We start from the raw sequence: 17,108 nt of genomic DNA, 5'->3' as shown, positions 1-17,108 counted from the left end.
CACTTTTCAAGAGGCCACTGCACGGCAGCGTTGAGCAATGATGGAAAACAGAAAAACCACCAGGTTTAAAAATTAAAAAGTTTATTTGTCCAAATAAACGTCAAATTAAAAGGGGTTTACAAAACAAAAGATAAGAACTATGTAGTATATATAAACAAAACAAAAAACAGTGGACACATGGAGATATGAAATAATTGTGTTTTTAAAACAAAACAAAAGATCATTGGCAAAAGGGCTGAATGTGGAAGTGTGTTAGCGTGACTTCTACAAAAGATTTAGGCGTTCCGATCGATACGGACGTCCACCTCTCGGCCGTTGATCTTGGTTCCATTCATCATCCTGCAGGCCTTCTCAGCACTATCTGGACAGTCAAATCTCACTGTTCCACAGCCCTTTGACTTCCCGTTCTCCATCTTGATCTCTGCGAACATTACCTGGCCTGCAGTAGACAAGAACGAGCCATGAGTGCATTCCGAAACCACAACGTTTCACCAAGTGTTGATGAATGTTAAACCGGAAATTTGGGCATTCCGGTCCAAAGACCATTCATGATAAAGTGTCAGAGGGAGGTCTTTGAGCGGCTCGTAAATTTAGCAATAAAGATTGAATTCATACTAAACAAAAAGGACATACCACATTGACTGAACTTCTCCTTCAGCTTTTGCCAAGTCAGATCATAGGACAGCTGCAACACACAAACGTACACAGTTAATACATTTATGAACATTAACATATTTGAGGCTTTGCAAAACTGGTACAAGATGCAATTAATAAGATGAGTGCATTAATAACGCTTATAGTATAAATACAACATTAAAAGAGTCTGACTCAGAGGGAAAACATGCCAACAGTTAAAACCTTCCTGTAAACTACAGCACCATTTCATTCATCTAAAGCACACCAATCATGAACTAATTCACAGCATCATTAGCATTTATATTAATGCACGGCACGCTCGGGCTGTTTCCCTTTAAAACCGTAATCAATACTGGGGCCTCAAAGCATAGAGGAAATGCATCTATCAATGGAACGGTCATTAAATAAGTGGGGAGGTCTTTGAGATGGCTCTGTAACTCCAATCATAATATATAAAGACACTTCTATACGAGCAAAGTTCTCACATAATCCACACTTACATTTCGCACAAAGATCTGACAGCCAGCTTTGGACCCAGAGCCTCGGTCAGACATGCCTCCACCCATGTGACTCGGCCCCCCACCTCCATAGCCGCCAAAGCCACGGCTCATGTCCATTCCTGACATGCCCATGCGATCAAAGTTGGACCCCATCCGGTCCATCGACATGTTTCCCATTCCACCACCTGCAATTTAACACACACATCACAGAACTATTTAATCTAATATACTGAATATTTGAATACCTGCATATCGAAACGTGCATTCATTAATCATTACAATGATTCCTTTCACCATCTTCAACACAAAGTTTCTTTGACACTCAATTTCCAATTTTGTTTTTTTCTGTACAACTCCGTTAGCCTGATTGTAATCACACAACAAGTGCAAAGCAGTGGCATCTGAGCACACAAACGGTGTGCACCTGCTATTTTGGTTCATGTACATGCAGCAGTGCAAAGGGGCCGGCTGAAGTGGAGAACAAATCGGAGGGTGTGGTGATTAATAAATAAATGGCCAATTACATCACTGTTCTCATGGCTCTGAAACAGGTGTGCCAATCACAGTGAGATAAGACAACAATACAATCGATGGACAAATGGAAAGTTCCTCTCAGGAATCTGGATGAAGAGCTGCACAACGTGAACACACACAGGACCACAAATCTGCGGGTTCGTTTTTACTGAAATTGTACAATGATCAAAGAAAGAAAGAATAACAAAAAAAAAAAATAATGTAGATGAAGCTCATTAAAGGCCCGTATCAATCCAACGGTATTTCAATATTCATTTTACGGTATGACGCGTCAAAAATGATGACATATCAAGAAACAACAGCGCTCTCACCGATACGCCATCCGACAAACCGCGTTATAATGGACAAGTCTGATGTGTGTGAAGGTTTATGGGGTTATTCTGTTATCTTGGCTACATTTGTACACAAATTTAAAAAAAGGCAAACCCTGCCTGGAGCGCCGTGCTTAATGGCAATAATAATAATATTAATAATAATAACGGTCAGAGCACTACTTGTGCTAGTCGTTGGCGGCCAAGAATCTTTTCAATATAAAGTAAAAGCATAAATTAGAAGACGTGTTATAAATATTAGATTACTTCTGGTGCAGTCTGTCTGGCTCCACACAAGTATGTAACATAGATCACTGTTGATCCTACTTCAGTCTGCATCATTCATCATCGTTCAGGGACTTCAAGCTAATGCTTTGACTGAGGTCACCTGATTGAAGGAGTCTATTGGGCCTCCTTGTTACCATCACTTATACAGCAAGGCCTGACACTTTATGACTTTATACATCACGGTACACAAACACTCATTCCTCCTTTTACACGATCGGCCGTATAAACTGTCAAAAGACTATAAAATGGTAATGGCTAATAACTTTCAGATGTCAACCGTAATAGAGAGCTAACTGAATGTAGCTTACAAGTGCCTCCAATGCTAATAGTTATCTACAGTATAGGGGAGGAATTGACTCATTTTGTAAAAATATAAAAAATAAAATCAAAGTATTGATACACACCACTAAAATTGATTTAACATATTTAGAAACGCTGTAGATGTAATATCTTAATACCTATTCCAGTCCCCATGTGCCCCATGCCACCACTGCTCATGCCGCCTCCAAATCCTCCACCTAAAGGAAGAGAATGCAAGTCGGTGTAGATTAGACCACAGCTCAACGATTTCACATCAGCAAACATCAGCCCGTACACAAAAAGCAACCCCTAAATCTCATCATAACTCAAACCCAAGCTACACAGAGGAACATGCATAACCTCCACTGTGTCTGCAGTGCAATGATGAGGATTCAGGGTTGTCAGAGTATCACTTACCCATTCCTCCAAAAGAGTCGCCAAATCCTCGATTCATTGGCATTTCGGTGTGGCCAAAGTCACGATCCATCCCACCCATTCCTGACCGGTACATATCTCAACACAGAAAGAAAAGTAACCTTAGCCTTAAGTTACCAATAACCCAACGGTGCCTCTCATTGTTTACAGTACAACATCCCACAGCTGAGCCTCATCTCTAACCAGTATGAGTGATCACGCTCACTCACCTCCCATCCGGCCACCTGGCGCCATGTCTCTCCCTCCAAAGCCACCCATGTTGCCCATACTGTCCATGCCCCCAAAGCCCCCACCACCACTCATTCCTGTCAAAAGCAGCACTTAGTTTGAACAGTAATCTCTCCTTGCCTCCACAAAAAGATGTTTTTTCACAGGACAAAATCAGAAGTAGTAAAAGCCTTACCTCCTCCAAGTCTGTTCATTCCACCATAGCCTTGGGCTTCCATACCTATGGCAAAAGATGATATCAGTCAGGCCATGTAAAACACTGTACTGTATCCATTTATATCCAATATATATCCCTGGAAAGGTACTGGGTGTAGCCTGATTGTCAAACACTGTACAGAGCATGTCGCCAGTCACATCAGAACACCTAGTAAGGTTGTCCTGTATATCAGCTGGTAGGTTGGTTGCCAACATATTAATTATTACAGAATAATGTTCAAAACAGCTGCCTTTTGATGCTCATGTGTTGACCAGCTAGTGGAGAGGCATCTGATTCTCTTTGATAAACATTTGTCTGTAGAGACAACATAGGATGTGATGTTTCTAGGATACGTAAGCATTTCTGCACAAACAGAACTGACCTCCAGGCCCTATCGAGCCCATGCCGCCTCCTCCTCCTCCTCCTCCTGCAGCACCACCACCGCTCTGACGGTTGGCGTTTATAGGCTGCCCTCCGGGTCCCAGTCCCATGCCAATACCACCTAGACCCCCTACACACAAAGTACACAAGAAAAGATTTGACAGTTTGAACTATGGGATTCACTAGCACAAATAAGAGTGGATTACATAACATAAAATAATGTATACCTAATATACCCAACACCAACTATGCAGACATTCATTGCGAATATTATGCAGTTAATACAAAGTCGAAATATGCTAAGACATATCTTTATGCTCCTTTACTGCATCAGAAAGCACCAACTATCAAGAATGGAGGATGAACTGCTCAGGGCCTATTTAACATCAAAGGTACACAGACATTGCTGTTGGGTAGACCAGATGTTTATTTATACAATAAACAACCTGGCCTTTTAAAGACATGCCAAGGAATTTGCCTCCGATACAAGTATTTAAATATTTAACTGCAGTCGCAACCGCTACATCTTTTATCGTGCCTTTACGTGTGAAGCAGCCTGCAGTTGACAGATAACATCATATGCAATATGTTCCCAGCGGGTATCATACATCTTACACTGAGATTATTACTATGGATATGGAGTTTGATATCAACAACTGACGGGATGAAAACAGAGTACTCACGAGGTAACTGAGGTGTTTTCTCCACTTGGCGGAAATCCTCAAGAGGAACAGATTTCTCATCCTATGAAGCCACATAAACAACTGTTAAATTTCATTTCCACAGCCTCTTCATCTTAAGTTACATAAGAACTAAAATCAACATACCATTTTAACGTGCATCTGCCTGTCAAACAGCATCTGTCCATTGAACATGGCTGAGTCCAGAGTCAAGAAGAAGGCCACGGTAAATATACAAATCATTACTTTGTGTGCATTTTCTGTTATCTTTCTTCTTTTTTGTGTGTGTGCAACTCTGAAGGATACATATTGCCTGCACAGCCTCGAGTGACTGCTCGAAAGTCACTGTTCCCATCCCGCGGCTCTTGCCATCTTTATCCTCCTTTACATCGGCTCGTTTCACCAAGCCCGCCATGCCAAACACCTCCTTCAGCTTCTTCCAGCCCACCTTGAAATCCAGCTGTGAAACACACACAGTGCTATTATTAATAAGCATGAACAATCATCACCAGCTAGATTTGGATATGGTTTACAGTATGGACTCACGTTGGCCACAAACACCGTGGTGCCCAGTCGTCCGGCCTGCAGTGCATGGATGACGTCAGGTGGGATGTTGGGGTTGTTGGTAATGGAGGGCGGGATGTTCATCCCACCAGGCCCCATGTCCTGCCCATGACCCCCCTGCTGTCCTCCTCCCATGCGCTGCAGCACACGCCGAGCATGTTCCCCATCAGGGTCCTTATCAGAAAATACGGTAAAATTGACAGAAGTTCAGTGTACAGTAACATGACAGATGTTTGCGTTGGGATTATTTACTTCTTCAAATCTGAGCCACAACATAAGACAGTAACACTGAAACACAACTGTATACCCGCCACTAGTCTGAGACAAATTTTATATAGTGAAGTCTATATAGTGATTTACATCTTGAAACCAAAACAAGTAGTTAAAGAAAACAGTACAATCAAAGTTTTGCTGTAATCATTTGACCATAATTTGCTCTCACCTCCTTGATGTTTAGGGGCCTTCCACTCAAGTCATGCTTATTCATAGTTTCTATCGCCTTCTTCACAAACTCCTCATCTTTGAACTCCACCACACTATTGGAATCAGGAAAACAGGGGCAAAAGATGACTCCATGCACGTGTGAAATAATTTAAAAAAAGAAGTTCTATGTTCATGAGAATAAGGTAGCGTCTTACCCACAACCCTAACCAGGGGGCATCATGGGAGTCCAGGTCACACACACATCCAAAGTCGAGGGAGTGAACACAATACAGTTAAAATCAAGACAAAGCAGTTGAACATTATGAATCTAATACATCAACATGCTTTTAGTATTTTCTACAGTGCATGTCGGCCATATTTTGCCCGTGAGCTTGAGCCAACAGGTTTTTGGTTGTGTTTAAATCTACTGCAAAGACTAAAAGGCTCATAAGAGTACATTTTTTCAATCATTATTGCAAACAATGTTGAAAATGAATACTTTTAAAAATAATAAAACAATGGTTTATGTTTTTTTTTTTTTAAGTTTTGGTTAAAACATTTGCCACCAACAGATACCTATGCATTGTAATTTATGTGAAACATTTTGATGTTTTGAACTGGACACAAATACCATGGTAGCAAATTTTAAAAAACTGCATTAACAAATGTATTTCGTACATTGTTTAGGATTGACCAGTTTCACCACTGCAATAAAGAAAAATGCCGTGGTCCATCTTTACATGTATGCATTTTGCCATTCAATATGAAAACATAATTAAAAAAGGCACTGCAGGATCAGTCAAGACTATTTTGTTCCTTTGAAGTGACAGCTGTGCCATATAACAGAATTGTAAAATAAGATTTTGAGACATGAGGGTCAATCAATGAGACAAATCACACAACCCACATTTCCCTTTGGAAAATGGCCAAACAAACAAACTTTTACACCAATTGAAATAACAACAACAAAAGCAAAAGTGCACTCTTAGATGAGTTCATTAGGCTACTTTTCCAAAATCAACAGGACATCTCCCTTTCAAATGAGTATCAATCATTAGCCAACTATCAGGCTCTAAACACAACCCACAGTCTCTCCAGTTCAGTAACTTAGTAAGACCCAAAGGATCGGAACCTAAAAGAGCACTTGATTAATGAGAGCCTGCTGAGGGCATTTAAAACCTCGTGCAGCAAGTTGGCCACATCACTTACCCTTGACTTTCCTTCTGAATCCTTAAAGAGCTCCACGTATGTAACCTCACCAACTACATGAGACATACAAAGGAAAAATACCAAAAGAACAAAAGTAATTTGAGTCACCAAGTCGCCGGAGATGTCCCATTAATGATCAACAGTCAGCCCAGACCAACATCCCACCAGACAACACCATGCCTTTCTGGGCAGTGACTGAGACACCCAAAGGCCAAGGCCAGAGAGAAACACAGCTACATTAAACCTGGGAAATTCAAAAGACTTCAACATGATCAGTTTGTCAACAGATTCCATTCATGGCAGTTGAGTTTTAAGCTGTCCTTTGAGCTTTTTAAAAAGGCCACTTGAGACCCCGTAATTCAGAAAGTAAAACATTACAATATTTTCATGGATATAGTCAAGATTCACCTTGCAACAGATGCAACAAAATCATTCAACAATCAATTCTACGACTGGTTTGAGGTTACATTTTGGAGCTAACAATGCCATAAAACAAGTGACAATGTAACTAACTTCATCTTCCATTTCTCACAGACAATATCAGCCCAAACTAAATTGGTGTCCATCCAAAAAAAATGTATTAAAACACCGATAACCTAGTATCACACTATGTTGGTTCCCTACTATGTGCGAGAAGTACATCCAGAGAAAGCTACAAACTAATTGACTATTGCTAGAAGCAGGATGCAACACCTGGTAAGAAAGGGGAAAAAGGGTCAAGAACTTATCGGCTAAAGACTTAGAGAGAGAAGGGAGACGCCATCCCCATCACTGGGGACATTACCTTTCTCACGCATTAGATCTTTAATTGCCTGCCACTTCATATCATAGGGGATATTGCTGATGAAAACCCGGTTCCTATGACCACCCTTCTTTTCTCCACCATGTTTGTCTTTGTAGGGATGGAAGCGGCTCCCTCTTCTGCTCCCAGAGGACTTCTCTTTAGAGTCATGCTTTTCTTCGGGAAGCTTAGTTTCCTCAGCATCCCTACAAAATGCATAAAGCTACAAGTCAGACAACAGCAGCCCATCTCAAAAACAGTCGGGGATCACATGGACATCAAATGCAAATAAAAGACCAGTGAACGTATTATTAATTGGTCATATTATGCGTTTTGCATTTATGGTGGTAATGTGCTTTTTGAAAATATTGATACTCCTTTGTTTTTTTTCTTTAATAAAGAATAAATGGAGCAACTCTACAAATGTTACATTAAAGGCACTACTTACCTTGAGGGCACATGCACCAAAAGGTACTAGATAGCATAATAAAATATGAACACTTGTATTGTTATAAAGAACCTTGGAATATGAATATGTGCTAGGACAACGTGTGAGTGTATAGGGAGATTATTTAGCACAAAGAAAAAAAAAAAAATCACCTTTACTAAACAAGTAGGCCTGGCTAGTGAAGAGGATACATATGTGAGTGGCAGATACGATGCTATAGCTAGCTAGCATAGCTCAATAACACTAGCTTGCAGTGCCATTAGCATCTCGACTCTCCAGCTAAAAATTACACAACATACTTAAGCGGCATGTAAGCCACGAACCCAACATATATCACACGGGTACGTTGCGGTTACAATGATTGGCAACTGACGTTGAAGGCGCCTTGGCTAACAATAGCTAGCATCACAGGACTCCATTTTAGCTAACGGCTGCACAGACGGCGCGGACAGAACAATGAATCGTTTTCACGCACGTTTTCATGCCATTGGGTGTTTCTTCAGAAGCCTCCTCGGATTCGGACATGACGGATGCAGTCGATCCCTCTTGGTTTGGCTCATCATCAAGAATTACAACATCTTCCATGGTGATGTTTGTTCTCCCCACAAAACGCAAGATGCCCCTGTCCCCTACGCAGTTCAAAATGTGACGTGAGACTTGTGCCTCCAACACGAGATTTGGGTCTCTAACGCGAGATTTGGATCTCCGCTGTTGTGAGGCAGCCTGTGTGGATAGAGTATAAACGGTACAGATGTCAGTGTTATTGGAGTATAAACACAAATCAAAATGGGAATATTTAAAGAGATTGAGCACATTATTTTTCCAAGTGTAGGTGACAGTTTCAGGGTTCAGCAAGTGAATTAGAGAGTGAGTGAGTGACTAAATAGTGAGCAGAAAGTGACCCGTCCTGATGGATGCATGTCTGCCTGAGCAGTACCCAGGCCCCAGAAAGCCTGGACATTTGATGTAGCCTATCTACTAGGAACCAGTAAGTCCCTGAATACTCATCAATACGCTCATGATGTAGGGCAGAACGAGCCACAGCAATGCATAATTCCACTTCAATTCAAAATCTGACATTTCAATATCATAAAGTTGATTTTAGATTAGAAAACTGTCCAGTTGTTAATTGTTAAATGTTATTTGAGATATGAAGAATGCAACCTTTTGACCTTAATAACCATAGTTTTATGCTAAACAAAAAGTATTATTTAGACATTTAACACGTGTTTACATCTGAGCAATGCTTCAAAGCAAGTCCTGCTGGAAAACAAGCAACTCCAACTGGGCAGTTGCTTAAAATGTCAGGTTTAAGGGTACATTTTTTTTCATTTGAATCTTAACAGCCAAGCCATTTTAAAGTCACTTTTGGGATACCCATTTACAAAGTGTCCTGATTCCAATACTGCTGCTTAGTTTTGCTGCATGCTGTTGCCACAAACTCAACAACATGGTGCAACATCACTTTGGAAAATAACTACATTTTTTACTTCAATCAGGAACGGATGCCAGTGCTAAGTCAGGTTCAATGAAGGACAGATTGCAACATCTTTCAATTACAACCATAGCTCGGGTAACATAGCAGAGATGTTAACAAGTATTGCTCTGTAAATGTAAAACCAGGTCAATAAACTGATAATATATTTCCTTTATTTTGAAGCTTCCTTCCCTGAACTGGAATGGGACTTTCTGAGTAGCAAAACACATTCAGTAAAGTAACTTTAGAATTTTTCAAGCAACAATATAGTCAGGCTGTCACATTAACATTTCATGTATTGTTTATTTATGGTGTGATGCCACAAAGTAACATTAGAGATTTTTAAAGAATATTTTGGTGGTCATATTTGCTTTATTGGCAACAACAGCTGTATTTCTCTTGTCTTGTACACTATAATATGCACAATCACCTTGACAATATGTCTTTAATAACAATATTGCAGATTATTGTATATATTTTAAAAAGGCAGACCTCTATGTCAATTGAATTAAGTTGTTGGCACCAGGATAATTAGTAATTACAGCAGTCAGGCTAAGGGGGTAAGCCTAATGAAGTATTTAAAGTATTTGCAACTTCACTGCATCCGTCTTTGTACTTACTTGTACAGATGTGTAGAGTTCATTAACATCAAAGCGGGATACTGTTAGAGCACTTCATAGAATCATTGTTTTACAGTTCTCAATATCAGTTCTGCTCTTGGCCTGTTGTCTGTCTGAGATAAAAGTCGAACAATCTTTATCATTTTGTCCTATGAACGCTGGGTAGTATTTTGAAAATGCTTTATGCAACAGGTGTAGATTACCTTCACAGTTCCAAAGCACAAGTCCAAAGCACATCAGCACACATTTGATAAAGGCAAGTCATTGAACTTCTGTTCATTCTCACACGAGTGGACCTCTGAAATCCTCTCTAATAATGACATACAATTCACACTGTCTGTAACGTGACATCATCACTGGTGACTTTACACGAGAGTTTACGATTTCGACCTCAACGAGGTAAAATGTCTAACAATGTCATTGTCTGTACAGTGTGGGACATCTCCTCATCCAATTTGCAAGAGCTGTCCTTGAAATGAATGGGAGATAAAAATTTAGTAGCTGACTCATTCGGCAAATCACAGTGGTGCCACACGATCACTATTTCTACCCAAGTACAGCCAAGTTTTAACAGCACAGCAGGACTGTGACCCAAGAAAAATAAAGCTTTGAAGTAAAAGTAAATGCAAAGGAGGTTATTCATCTCTGTGTTTTTGTTCTCTCAGGGAATTATTCTGCTGTAATATTCCCTGAGAGAATTATTCTGCTGTTTACAACCAAAATAAAGAAGGAAATGGAGCTCTCTGTACCATTTTTAAGCCAATAATTATTGCACATCAAACACCAGCTCCCTCATGGCGGCATGCTTTATCCTTAGATCCGAGTCACTGCACCACTGTGACATAAACTACATCGCTGATATGAATTTGCACTGCATAACATGGAAACCGATGGCCAGCCGCTTCACTGCTGCATTCTGCTACAGTGGGCAATCAGATGACCTGCTGTCTAGTTTTCCTGTACAATACTGCTTTTCATTCACTACAGTAAATACCAGCCTCTTCTCCCTCAGCAGGTCCAGGGAGCTCGTAAGCCTTTAAGCAGAGGGGGCTAATTCAATTTGACGACAGCAAACTGCAGCAATTAAAAAACACATCATCAAACCAGGCTTGGAGGATGATGCTGTGATGTACCAAAAATACCTTTGCAGCAGCATTTTACTAGCCAGGAGCGGTGAGAGGCAGCATTGTTGGCTATACCATGATATTCCTGTCACATTTTGGTGGAGTCATTTTTTTACATTTTTTTTTTTAGAAAAGCCACAAAAATCCAGGGGAGGGGAGTATGAAGAGAGAAGAAAAAGAAGAGGCGGATTGCTTGTTTATGCTGCTGCATCCGTCCCCAGTGTTGCTGAGGAGGGGAATGTTGTGAATGACTGAGGCAGCGGAGTGAGACTAACAAGTGGTTGCCATGCAGCAGGAGCAAGCGTGCGTGCTTCTGGAGGGAGAGATAGAGAAACAGAATGATAATCAGTACGAGGCAGCAAGTAAGGGAGCACAAGGAGAGGAGCTGTATCTCTGGTGAGAGACACATATCATAGCTTGATCCAGCCTCTCCCTCGCTTCCCCGTTTCTCTCTTTATCTCTACAGCCTTTTTTGTTTAGATGGGAGGTTAGCCTCGCACATGCAGCGTGTCAGCGATGGATGGATTCATGGATATGTGTCTGAGGACTCCAAGAAAGAGGAGTTGGTCACAGGAAACAGCAGCAACAGGTCTGTGAGGATGGAACGATAATGACGGTGAGATGCTTGCTTCCCCCCCCCCAGACATCCTCACTTGAGAATCTGTCCATGCAGTCTTTGTCTTTCACCCTACCTCACTCCCCTCCTCTCTCTCCTCTCTCACACCATGCATACTTGTGCAATGTCCCGCTCATCATCCTACTTCCTTCTCCCTCGTCTGTCTTTCCCAATTCTCCCTGTATGTACCCTCCCTCTCTCATCCGCACCCCCTCCCTTCCTCTCACCCGATCCACCTGCTGCTTGAGTTCATATGAAAGATTAAGGAGGAAAAGAATGAGAGGAGCAGACTTCCACCTGTGTGACTACACCAATTTCCTGATTATGTTTGGTCAACCCCCGTCGCTTTCTTGTCTAATGGAATTACGCTGTATGGCAGGCGTCTGCTCGCACGCAACAGGTATAGAGAGCCCTCTCTTCTAAACCAAACATACATAACATCACATCTTCATGAGATGTGACGTTTTCATTGACACCATGCCGCTTTGCCTGTGTTTAACAGCTGGCTATGCACTGCGACACACTGTAATTCTAACCCGACTTCAAGGGATGTAGCCTTGGCATTGGCTCATATCACTGAACACATTTCCCTGCAGTCTCCCTCACTCTTCTGTTCATGTTTGCTTTTTGTAATTTTCTGCAAAATTCCCAGAGGAGCAGAGAGAGAGAGAGGGAGAGAGAGAGGGAGAGAGAAAGAGAGAGAGAGAGAGAGATTGAAGTCTCCGGGCATCTGTTTGATACCACATTCAAAAAAAGGCTATTTATAGCTACCTTTAACCCTTCACGTTTCATGGTCAGCTCATTTCACAATATTTAATTGTGGAATTTCTGTATTTTCTCCTTCCCATATCTGTTATTTCCCCCAGCCGACACAGTGTATTCATTATACGTGGTAATATTTATTATGTTGATTAAATGGATCCTCACGGCAGAGGAGACAAGACGGCACTCATCTGAAGCCATCATGTGATCTCTGTCCAGGTAACATGCAGGCTTCGAAACGCCTGACCCTATCAGAGGAGAGATGAGGCACCTAGATGTTGGTTTACCATGTGTAGCGTCCACTACAACCACTCCCTTGCTGCCATGAGCGGAAACGACATGATGGTGCACTCTCTGACTCTGGAGCAGAAGACAGCTTTTGCCTTCGTGGGGATGCTACTGGTGTTCCTGGGGCTGCTGATAGTAAGGTGTTTCAGGATCCTGCTGGACCCCTACAGCAGCATGCCTTCCTCCAACTGGGCCGATGGCATCGAGGGGCTGGAGAAAGGGACGTTTGAGTACGCCCTTACTTAACACAGGGACACACACATCCATGGATGTCCTCACAAACAGAAATGCCTATAGACACATACATATATATATATATATATATACACATGTACACACGGATACACTTGCACACATGCAAACACACGCAAGCCACAGCCCTGCACCACCATTGCACCTGACACACCTTTAAGACATCTCTCTGTGACGGACCGGACCAAGAGACTGAAGCTGCGTATGTTGTTCAATGTGTGTGCACTTTTAGTTTAGAGCCAGTGTGGAGTCTCCCTGCTGTGTGTGACGAGTTGTCTGTTGTTGTGTGCGTCTGAGCGAGTGTGATGCAGCTGCTGTGTCATATTCTTTGCTCTTCTGCCAAGGGGGTGTGCGTTTCAGCTCATCGATTTACACAGAAATGGCTGAAGCTCCCTTTAACCCACACCCACAAGTTGAATGTCTGTGGACGATGAGAGGTGGATGCTCGCAGGACAATGTGGGGGATTAGGGTGCAACGTGGGATTATTCAGATGTATTTTGAAGACTCAGGGACAAGATTCCTTATGTGAACTCAGAATGGGAAACAGAGTGGCTGCACCTCTGCACAGCAGAGCTGTTCTGCACAGGGATGTATATGGTTGGATACAGGGTATTATGTCTTTGTGGAGTAATCAAATCCAATCTGTTGGTGATCCAAAGGAATGCTGCTGCTGCTGCTGCTGCTGCTGCTGCTGCTGCGTGTGTGTGCAGATTGGTCCTTTCCGTGGCATCATGCAGTGAAAGGCAACTGAACAAACTGTGATTTACATTGTGGTGTTACTGTTTCTAAATGACGCAAACGAAAGTTCAAACTGTTTACTTGCGATAGTGTGTCTGCAAAGACATACAACGATGTTGATTTATAGACTGTCAACGGTTCCGTCTGTCAAGCGTTCTGTCTAAAGGTTGGCTGATGCGACCAAGCCAAAGAACTTTTAAAGGAAATGAGGAGTGGAAACTAGGAAGGACTCACTCGCTCTGCACTGCTAGTTTTCTAATGACAGTGATAAACTCTCACTCTACCTGTCTGCAGAGGAAAAGGTCACATGGAAAACAGGGGTGGGATGTCTGTCAGCGCTGGACGTGAACATCTTTTTCCTCCTATTCTCAGCCATGCTCACCCTTTCTCACCTGCTCTCCTCCTTCCAGACAGAGGAGGACGGGGCAGTCGTAAAAAGAGATTCTGTAATACGGCAGACCGGTGAAAGATTTGAGTGTTCCTTTGCTAATTTCTACGGTCTACGGTTTCTCCTTAGTGCTGTGAATCTGCCTTACTGTGACCTTCAATGGGTTAATGTGCCTTCATCTAGAAACATTAGAGCACCTGTTTGTGCGTGCATGTGTGTGTGTGTGTGTGTGTGTGCGTGCACGCGTGTGTGTGGCATATCATGATGACAGATCGTCTCCTGACCTGTTGCTTGCTCAGCTGGTAGTAAAGATTTATCATTGATATAGTTTTGATTCAATGATGTGAAATAAATAGAATTTCTTCAATTTAAAATATTTAATATCTTTGTTTTTTGTCTCTCTTATTGCAATCTGCGAAGCACGTCGAATAAAATGTGTGTGTGTGTGATCAGTTTTTACAAAGTAGCATGATACTTTAGGGGACCGTCTTGGCTACAGGACTTAGCAGAGGTGCGGAATGCATCTTTACGAAAATGTCAAGCCTTTATGTCTTCTCTGCTTCTAAACTCTGCCGGTAGTTGTCCAACGTCGCTGTGGCAACAGACAGAGAGGGAGCAACACAAAGAGACAATCCAAATTTGAATAAACCTTGGAAGGAGTAGATTCTCTAACAGGAACGTATCGTGTGTGTGTGTGTGTGTATGTGCACTGACGGTCTTGTTCACACTCTGAGGCCAGACCACCACACACACCTCCCTCGACACATGTCACCCGTCATGAATGCGATCGTTATTGCACCATTGTCTCCATCACCTATGTGACACCCTTATCTGAAATCTATTTTAGTGGAAAAATACACAGCCCCATTGCTCCTTAGTCTACAAGCCCACCTAGGAAAATAACTGACCCAACTAGGAAGGGTTGTAAATCTATTAAATTTTAACAAATGTGCCACTTTGAATTGTTTTTTCATATCTCGGTGTTCAGTAAGTTGTCTGAAGTTCATTTGAAATACCAATCACTTCCTCTTTGTGAACAAGGTTAGACAACTGACGTCATCTTTGCAAATAAAGGGAAGAATTATGAGGACATTTTATAGTTACACTACGCATATTTTAAGTGATCTTACATTCTTTTGCATGCAACAAGAAAAATAGATATCAGGAACAATCAAAATGATGAGAAATATTCAGATTTCAGGGACACAGAAGTTATTAGGACACTAATGCAACAGACTCCTTGTTACATAGTATAGGACCAATGACTCAGCTGAATATTGCACCTTAGCTTTTGCTGATTATCAATCATCAGTTTTATAACTTGTGGTCTTCGGACCTCACAAGCTATGTCCTTGATTTGTTGTGATAAGACCAATAGATAGAATAAGCCTTTCTATTACTAGCTATCCAAACAGCAATGTAATATACAATTATTGTGAACTCCAGTACCGTAAATTCCCCAAAATAGCTTGAGGCAATCAGGTCAGTGAAGTGGCCAAAGTAATTATTTTGTTGATATTATATTTTGATAATAAAAAAGGCAATATTTTATGCTTTAGTCTTGATGTAACCTCATTTTTTACACTACACAAAAACACGTTATCAGCGGATAAAGTGGAGAATTCTGTTGCTGCTGCAGACGTTGACCACGGTGACATGAACTAATTACTCTTCCTCAAATAGATGAAATCCTGTTCTCAAACGAGCCGGACGCCGACTTGAAATCTGAAGCCTCAGCTAAGGCTGTGTTGGATTTTAGACTTTACCATGTTGAAAACCTCTAAGGGATAGGTCAATGATTACCTACCATGACACGTATTAATGTTTCATATCAGTTATTAATGATTATAAAGCTGTTATGTTTAATAATTTACTTTTAAATGAATCGAAACGACATTTTACTATTTTGCTTTTGTCATTTGCAGGATTCTTCAAAAGGAGCAATATACAACATTCAGAGCATTAGTAGAGCAGCAAACAACTATTTGCTACATAAAGATATAGTGGAGTCATTTCTACCTGAGCAGAGAATGAAGTCGCTCTTCCTCTGCGTGTGTTTGCCATACTTTGCACTGTTAGCGCTGCTAGCTCTGCACCGTTGGCTGCGAGCCGGCTAAGGCACTGCCATGTTGAGAAGTAATGGAAATGCTCCCAATCTCGGATTATGCACCTTTAAATAATATTCTTTAAAAATATAGAAAATAATATCTGATGATCAGTTTCTCTATAACAAAGCATACATAATAGATCATGTTTGATGGAGATATTTCATTATATTTCTGATTGGCAGGTATAATTAAGAGAACTATACTGACTGGAGTATATACAGGTGCTGGTCATATAATTAGAATATCATCAAAAAGTTGATTTATTTCACTAATTCCATTCAAAAAGTGAAACTTGTCTATTATATTCATTCATTACACACAGACTGATATATTTCAAATGTTTATTTCTTTTAATTTTGATGATTATAACTGACAACTAAGGAAAATCCCAAATTCAGTATCTCAGAAAATTAGAATATTACTTAAGACCAATACAAAGAAAGGATTTTTAGAAATCTTGGCCAACTGAAAAGTATGAACATGAAAAGTATGAGCATGTACAGCACTCAATACTTAGTTGGGGCTCCTTTTGCCTGAATTACTGCAGCAATGCGGCGTGGCATGGAGTCGATCAGTCTGTGGCACTGCTCAGGTGTTATGAGAGCCCAGGTTGCTCTGATAGTGGCCTTCAGCTCTTCTGCATTGTTGGGTCTGGCATTTCGCATCATCCTCTTCACAATACCCCATAGATTTTCTATGGGGTTAAGGTCAGGCGAGTTTGCTGGCCAATTAAGAACAGGGATACCATGGTCCTTAAACCAGGTACTGGTTGCTTTGGCACTGTGTGCAGGTGCCAAGTCCTGTTGGAAAATGAAATCTG

The 17,108-nt window shown here is 41.3% G+C and overlaps 2 protein-coding genes across 2 annotated transcripts; one reads left to right on the top strand and one right to left on the bottom strand.

Annotated features, from left to right (window-relative positions):
* Positions 1-60: 60 nt before the first annotated feature.
* On the bottom strand, positions 61-8,570 carry myef2 (myelin expression factor 2). Its single transcript, XM_076077714.1, has 17 exons — positions 8,390-8,570; positions 7,470-7,672; positions 6,686-6,738; positions 5,692-5,699; positions 5,496-5,589; positions 5,036-5,227; positions 4,796-4,949; positions 4,637-4,686; positions 4,493-4,553; positions 3,811-3,939; positions 3,408-3,452; positions 3,214-3,309; positions 2,987-3,082; positions 2,728-2,787; positions 1,137-1,321; positions 634-685; positions 61-439 (listed from the first exon to the last, which is right to left on the bottom strand). Exons 1-17 carry the CDS (start codon positions 8,497-8,499, stop codon positions 276-278), a joined length of 1,752 nt encoding a protein of 583 aa, XP_075933829.1. The 5' UTR covers positions 8,500-8,570; the 3' UTR covers positions 61-275.
* Positions 8,571-12,740: 4,170 nt separating this feature from the next.
* ctxn2 (cortexin 2) lies at positions 12,741-13,047 on the top strand. The gene has a single exon (XM_076077598.1). It carries the CDS (start codon positions 12,802-12,804, stop codon positions 13,045-13,047), a length of 246 nt encoding a protein of 81 aa, XP_075933713.1. The 5' UTR covers positions 12,741-12,801.
* The last annotated feature ends 4,061 nt before the right edge of the window (positions 13,048-17,108 follow it).

The sequence above is a fragment of the Anarhichas minor genome, unplaced genomic scaffold (assembly GCF_050575085.1).
Source record: "Anarhichas minor isolate MPS153535 unplaced genomic scaffold, ASM5057508v1 ptg000062l, whole genome shotgun sequence".
Classification (NCBI taxonomy): domain Eukaryota; kingdom Metazoa; phylum Chordata; class Actinopteri; order Perciformes; family Anarhichadidae; genus Anarhichas; species Anarhichas minor.
The sequence above is the reverse complement of the archived record's forward strand: the minus strand, read 5'-3'. Positions and strand labels throughout refer to the sequence as shown.

Coding starts and splice junctions, on each gene's coding strand:
- myef2 (XM_076077714.1), bottom strand. CDS start 8,499: ATGGAAGATGTTGTAATTCTTGATGATGAGCCAAACCAAGAGGGATCG. Junction 7,673..8,389: donor ACACCCAATGGCATGAAAAC/GTGCGTGAAAAC, acceptor TGCATTTTGTAG/GGATGCTGAGGAAACTAAGC. Junction 4,687..4,795: donor CGAGGCTGTGCAGGCAATAT/GTATCCTTCAGA, acceptor CTCTGGACTCAG/CCATGTTCAATGGACAGATG.
- ctxn2 (XM_076077598.1), top strand. CDS start 12,802: ATGTGTAGCGTCCACTACAACCACTCCCTTGCTGCCATGAGCGGAAAC.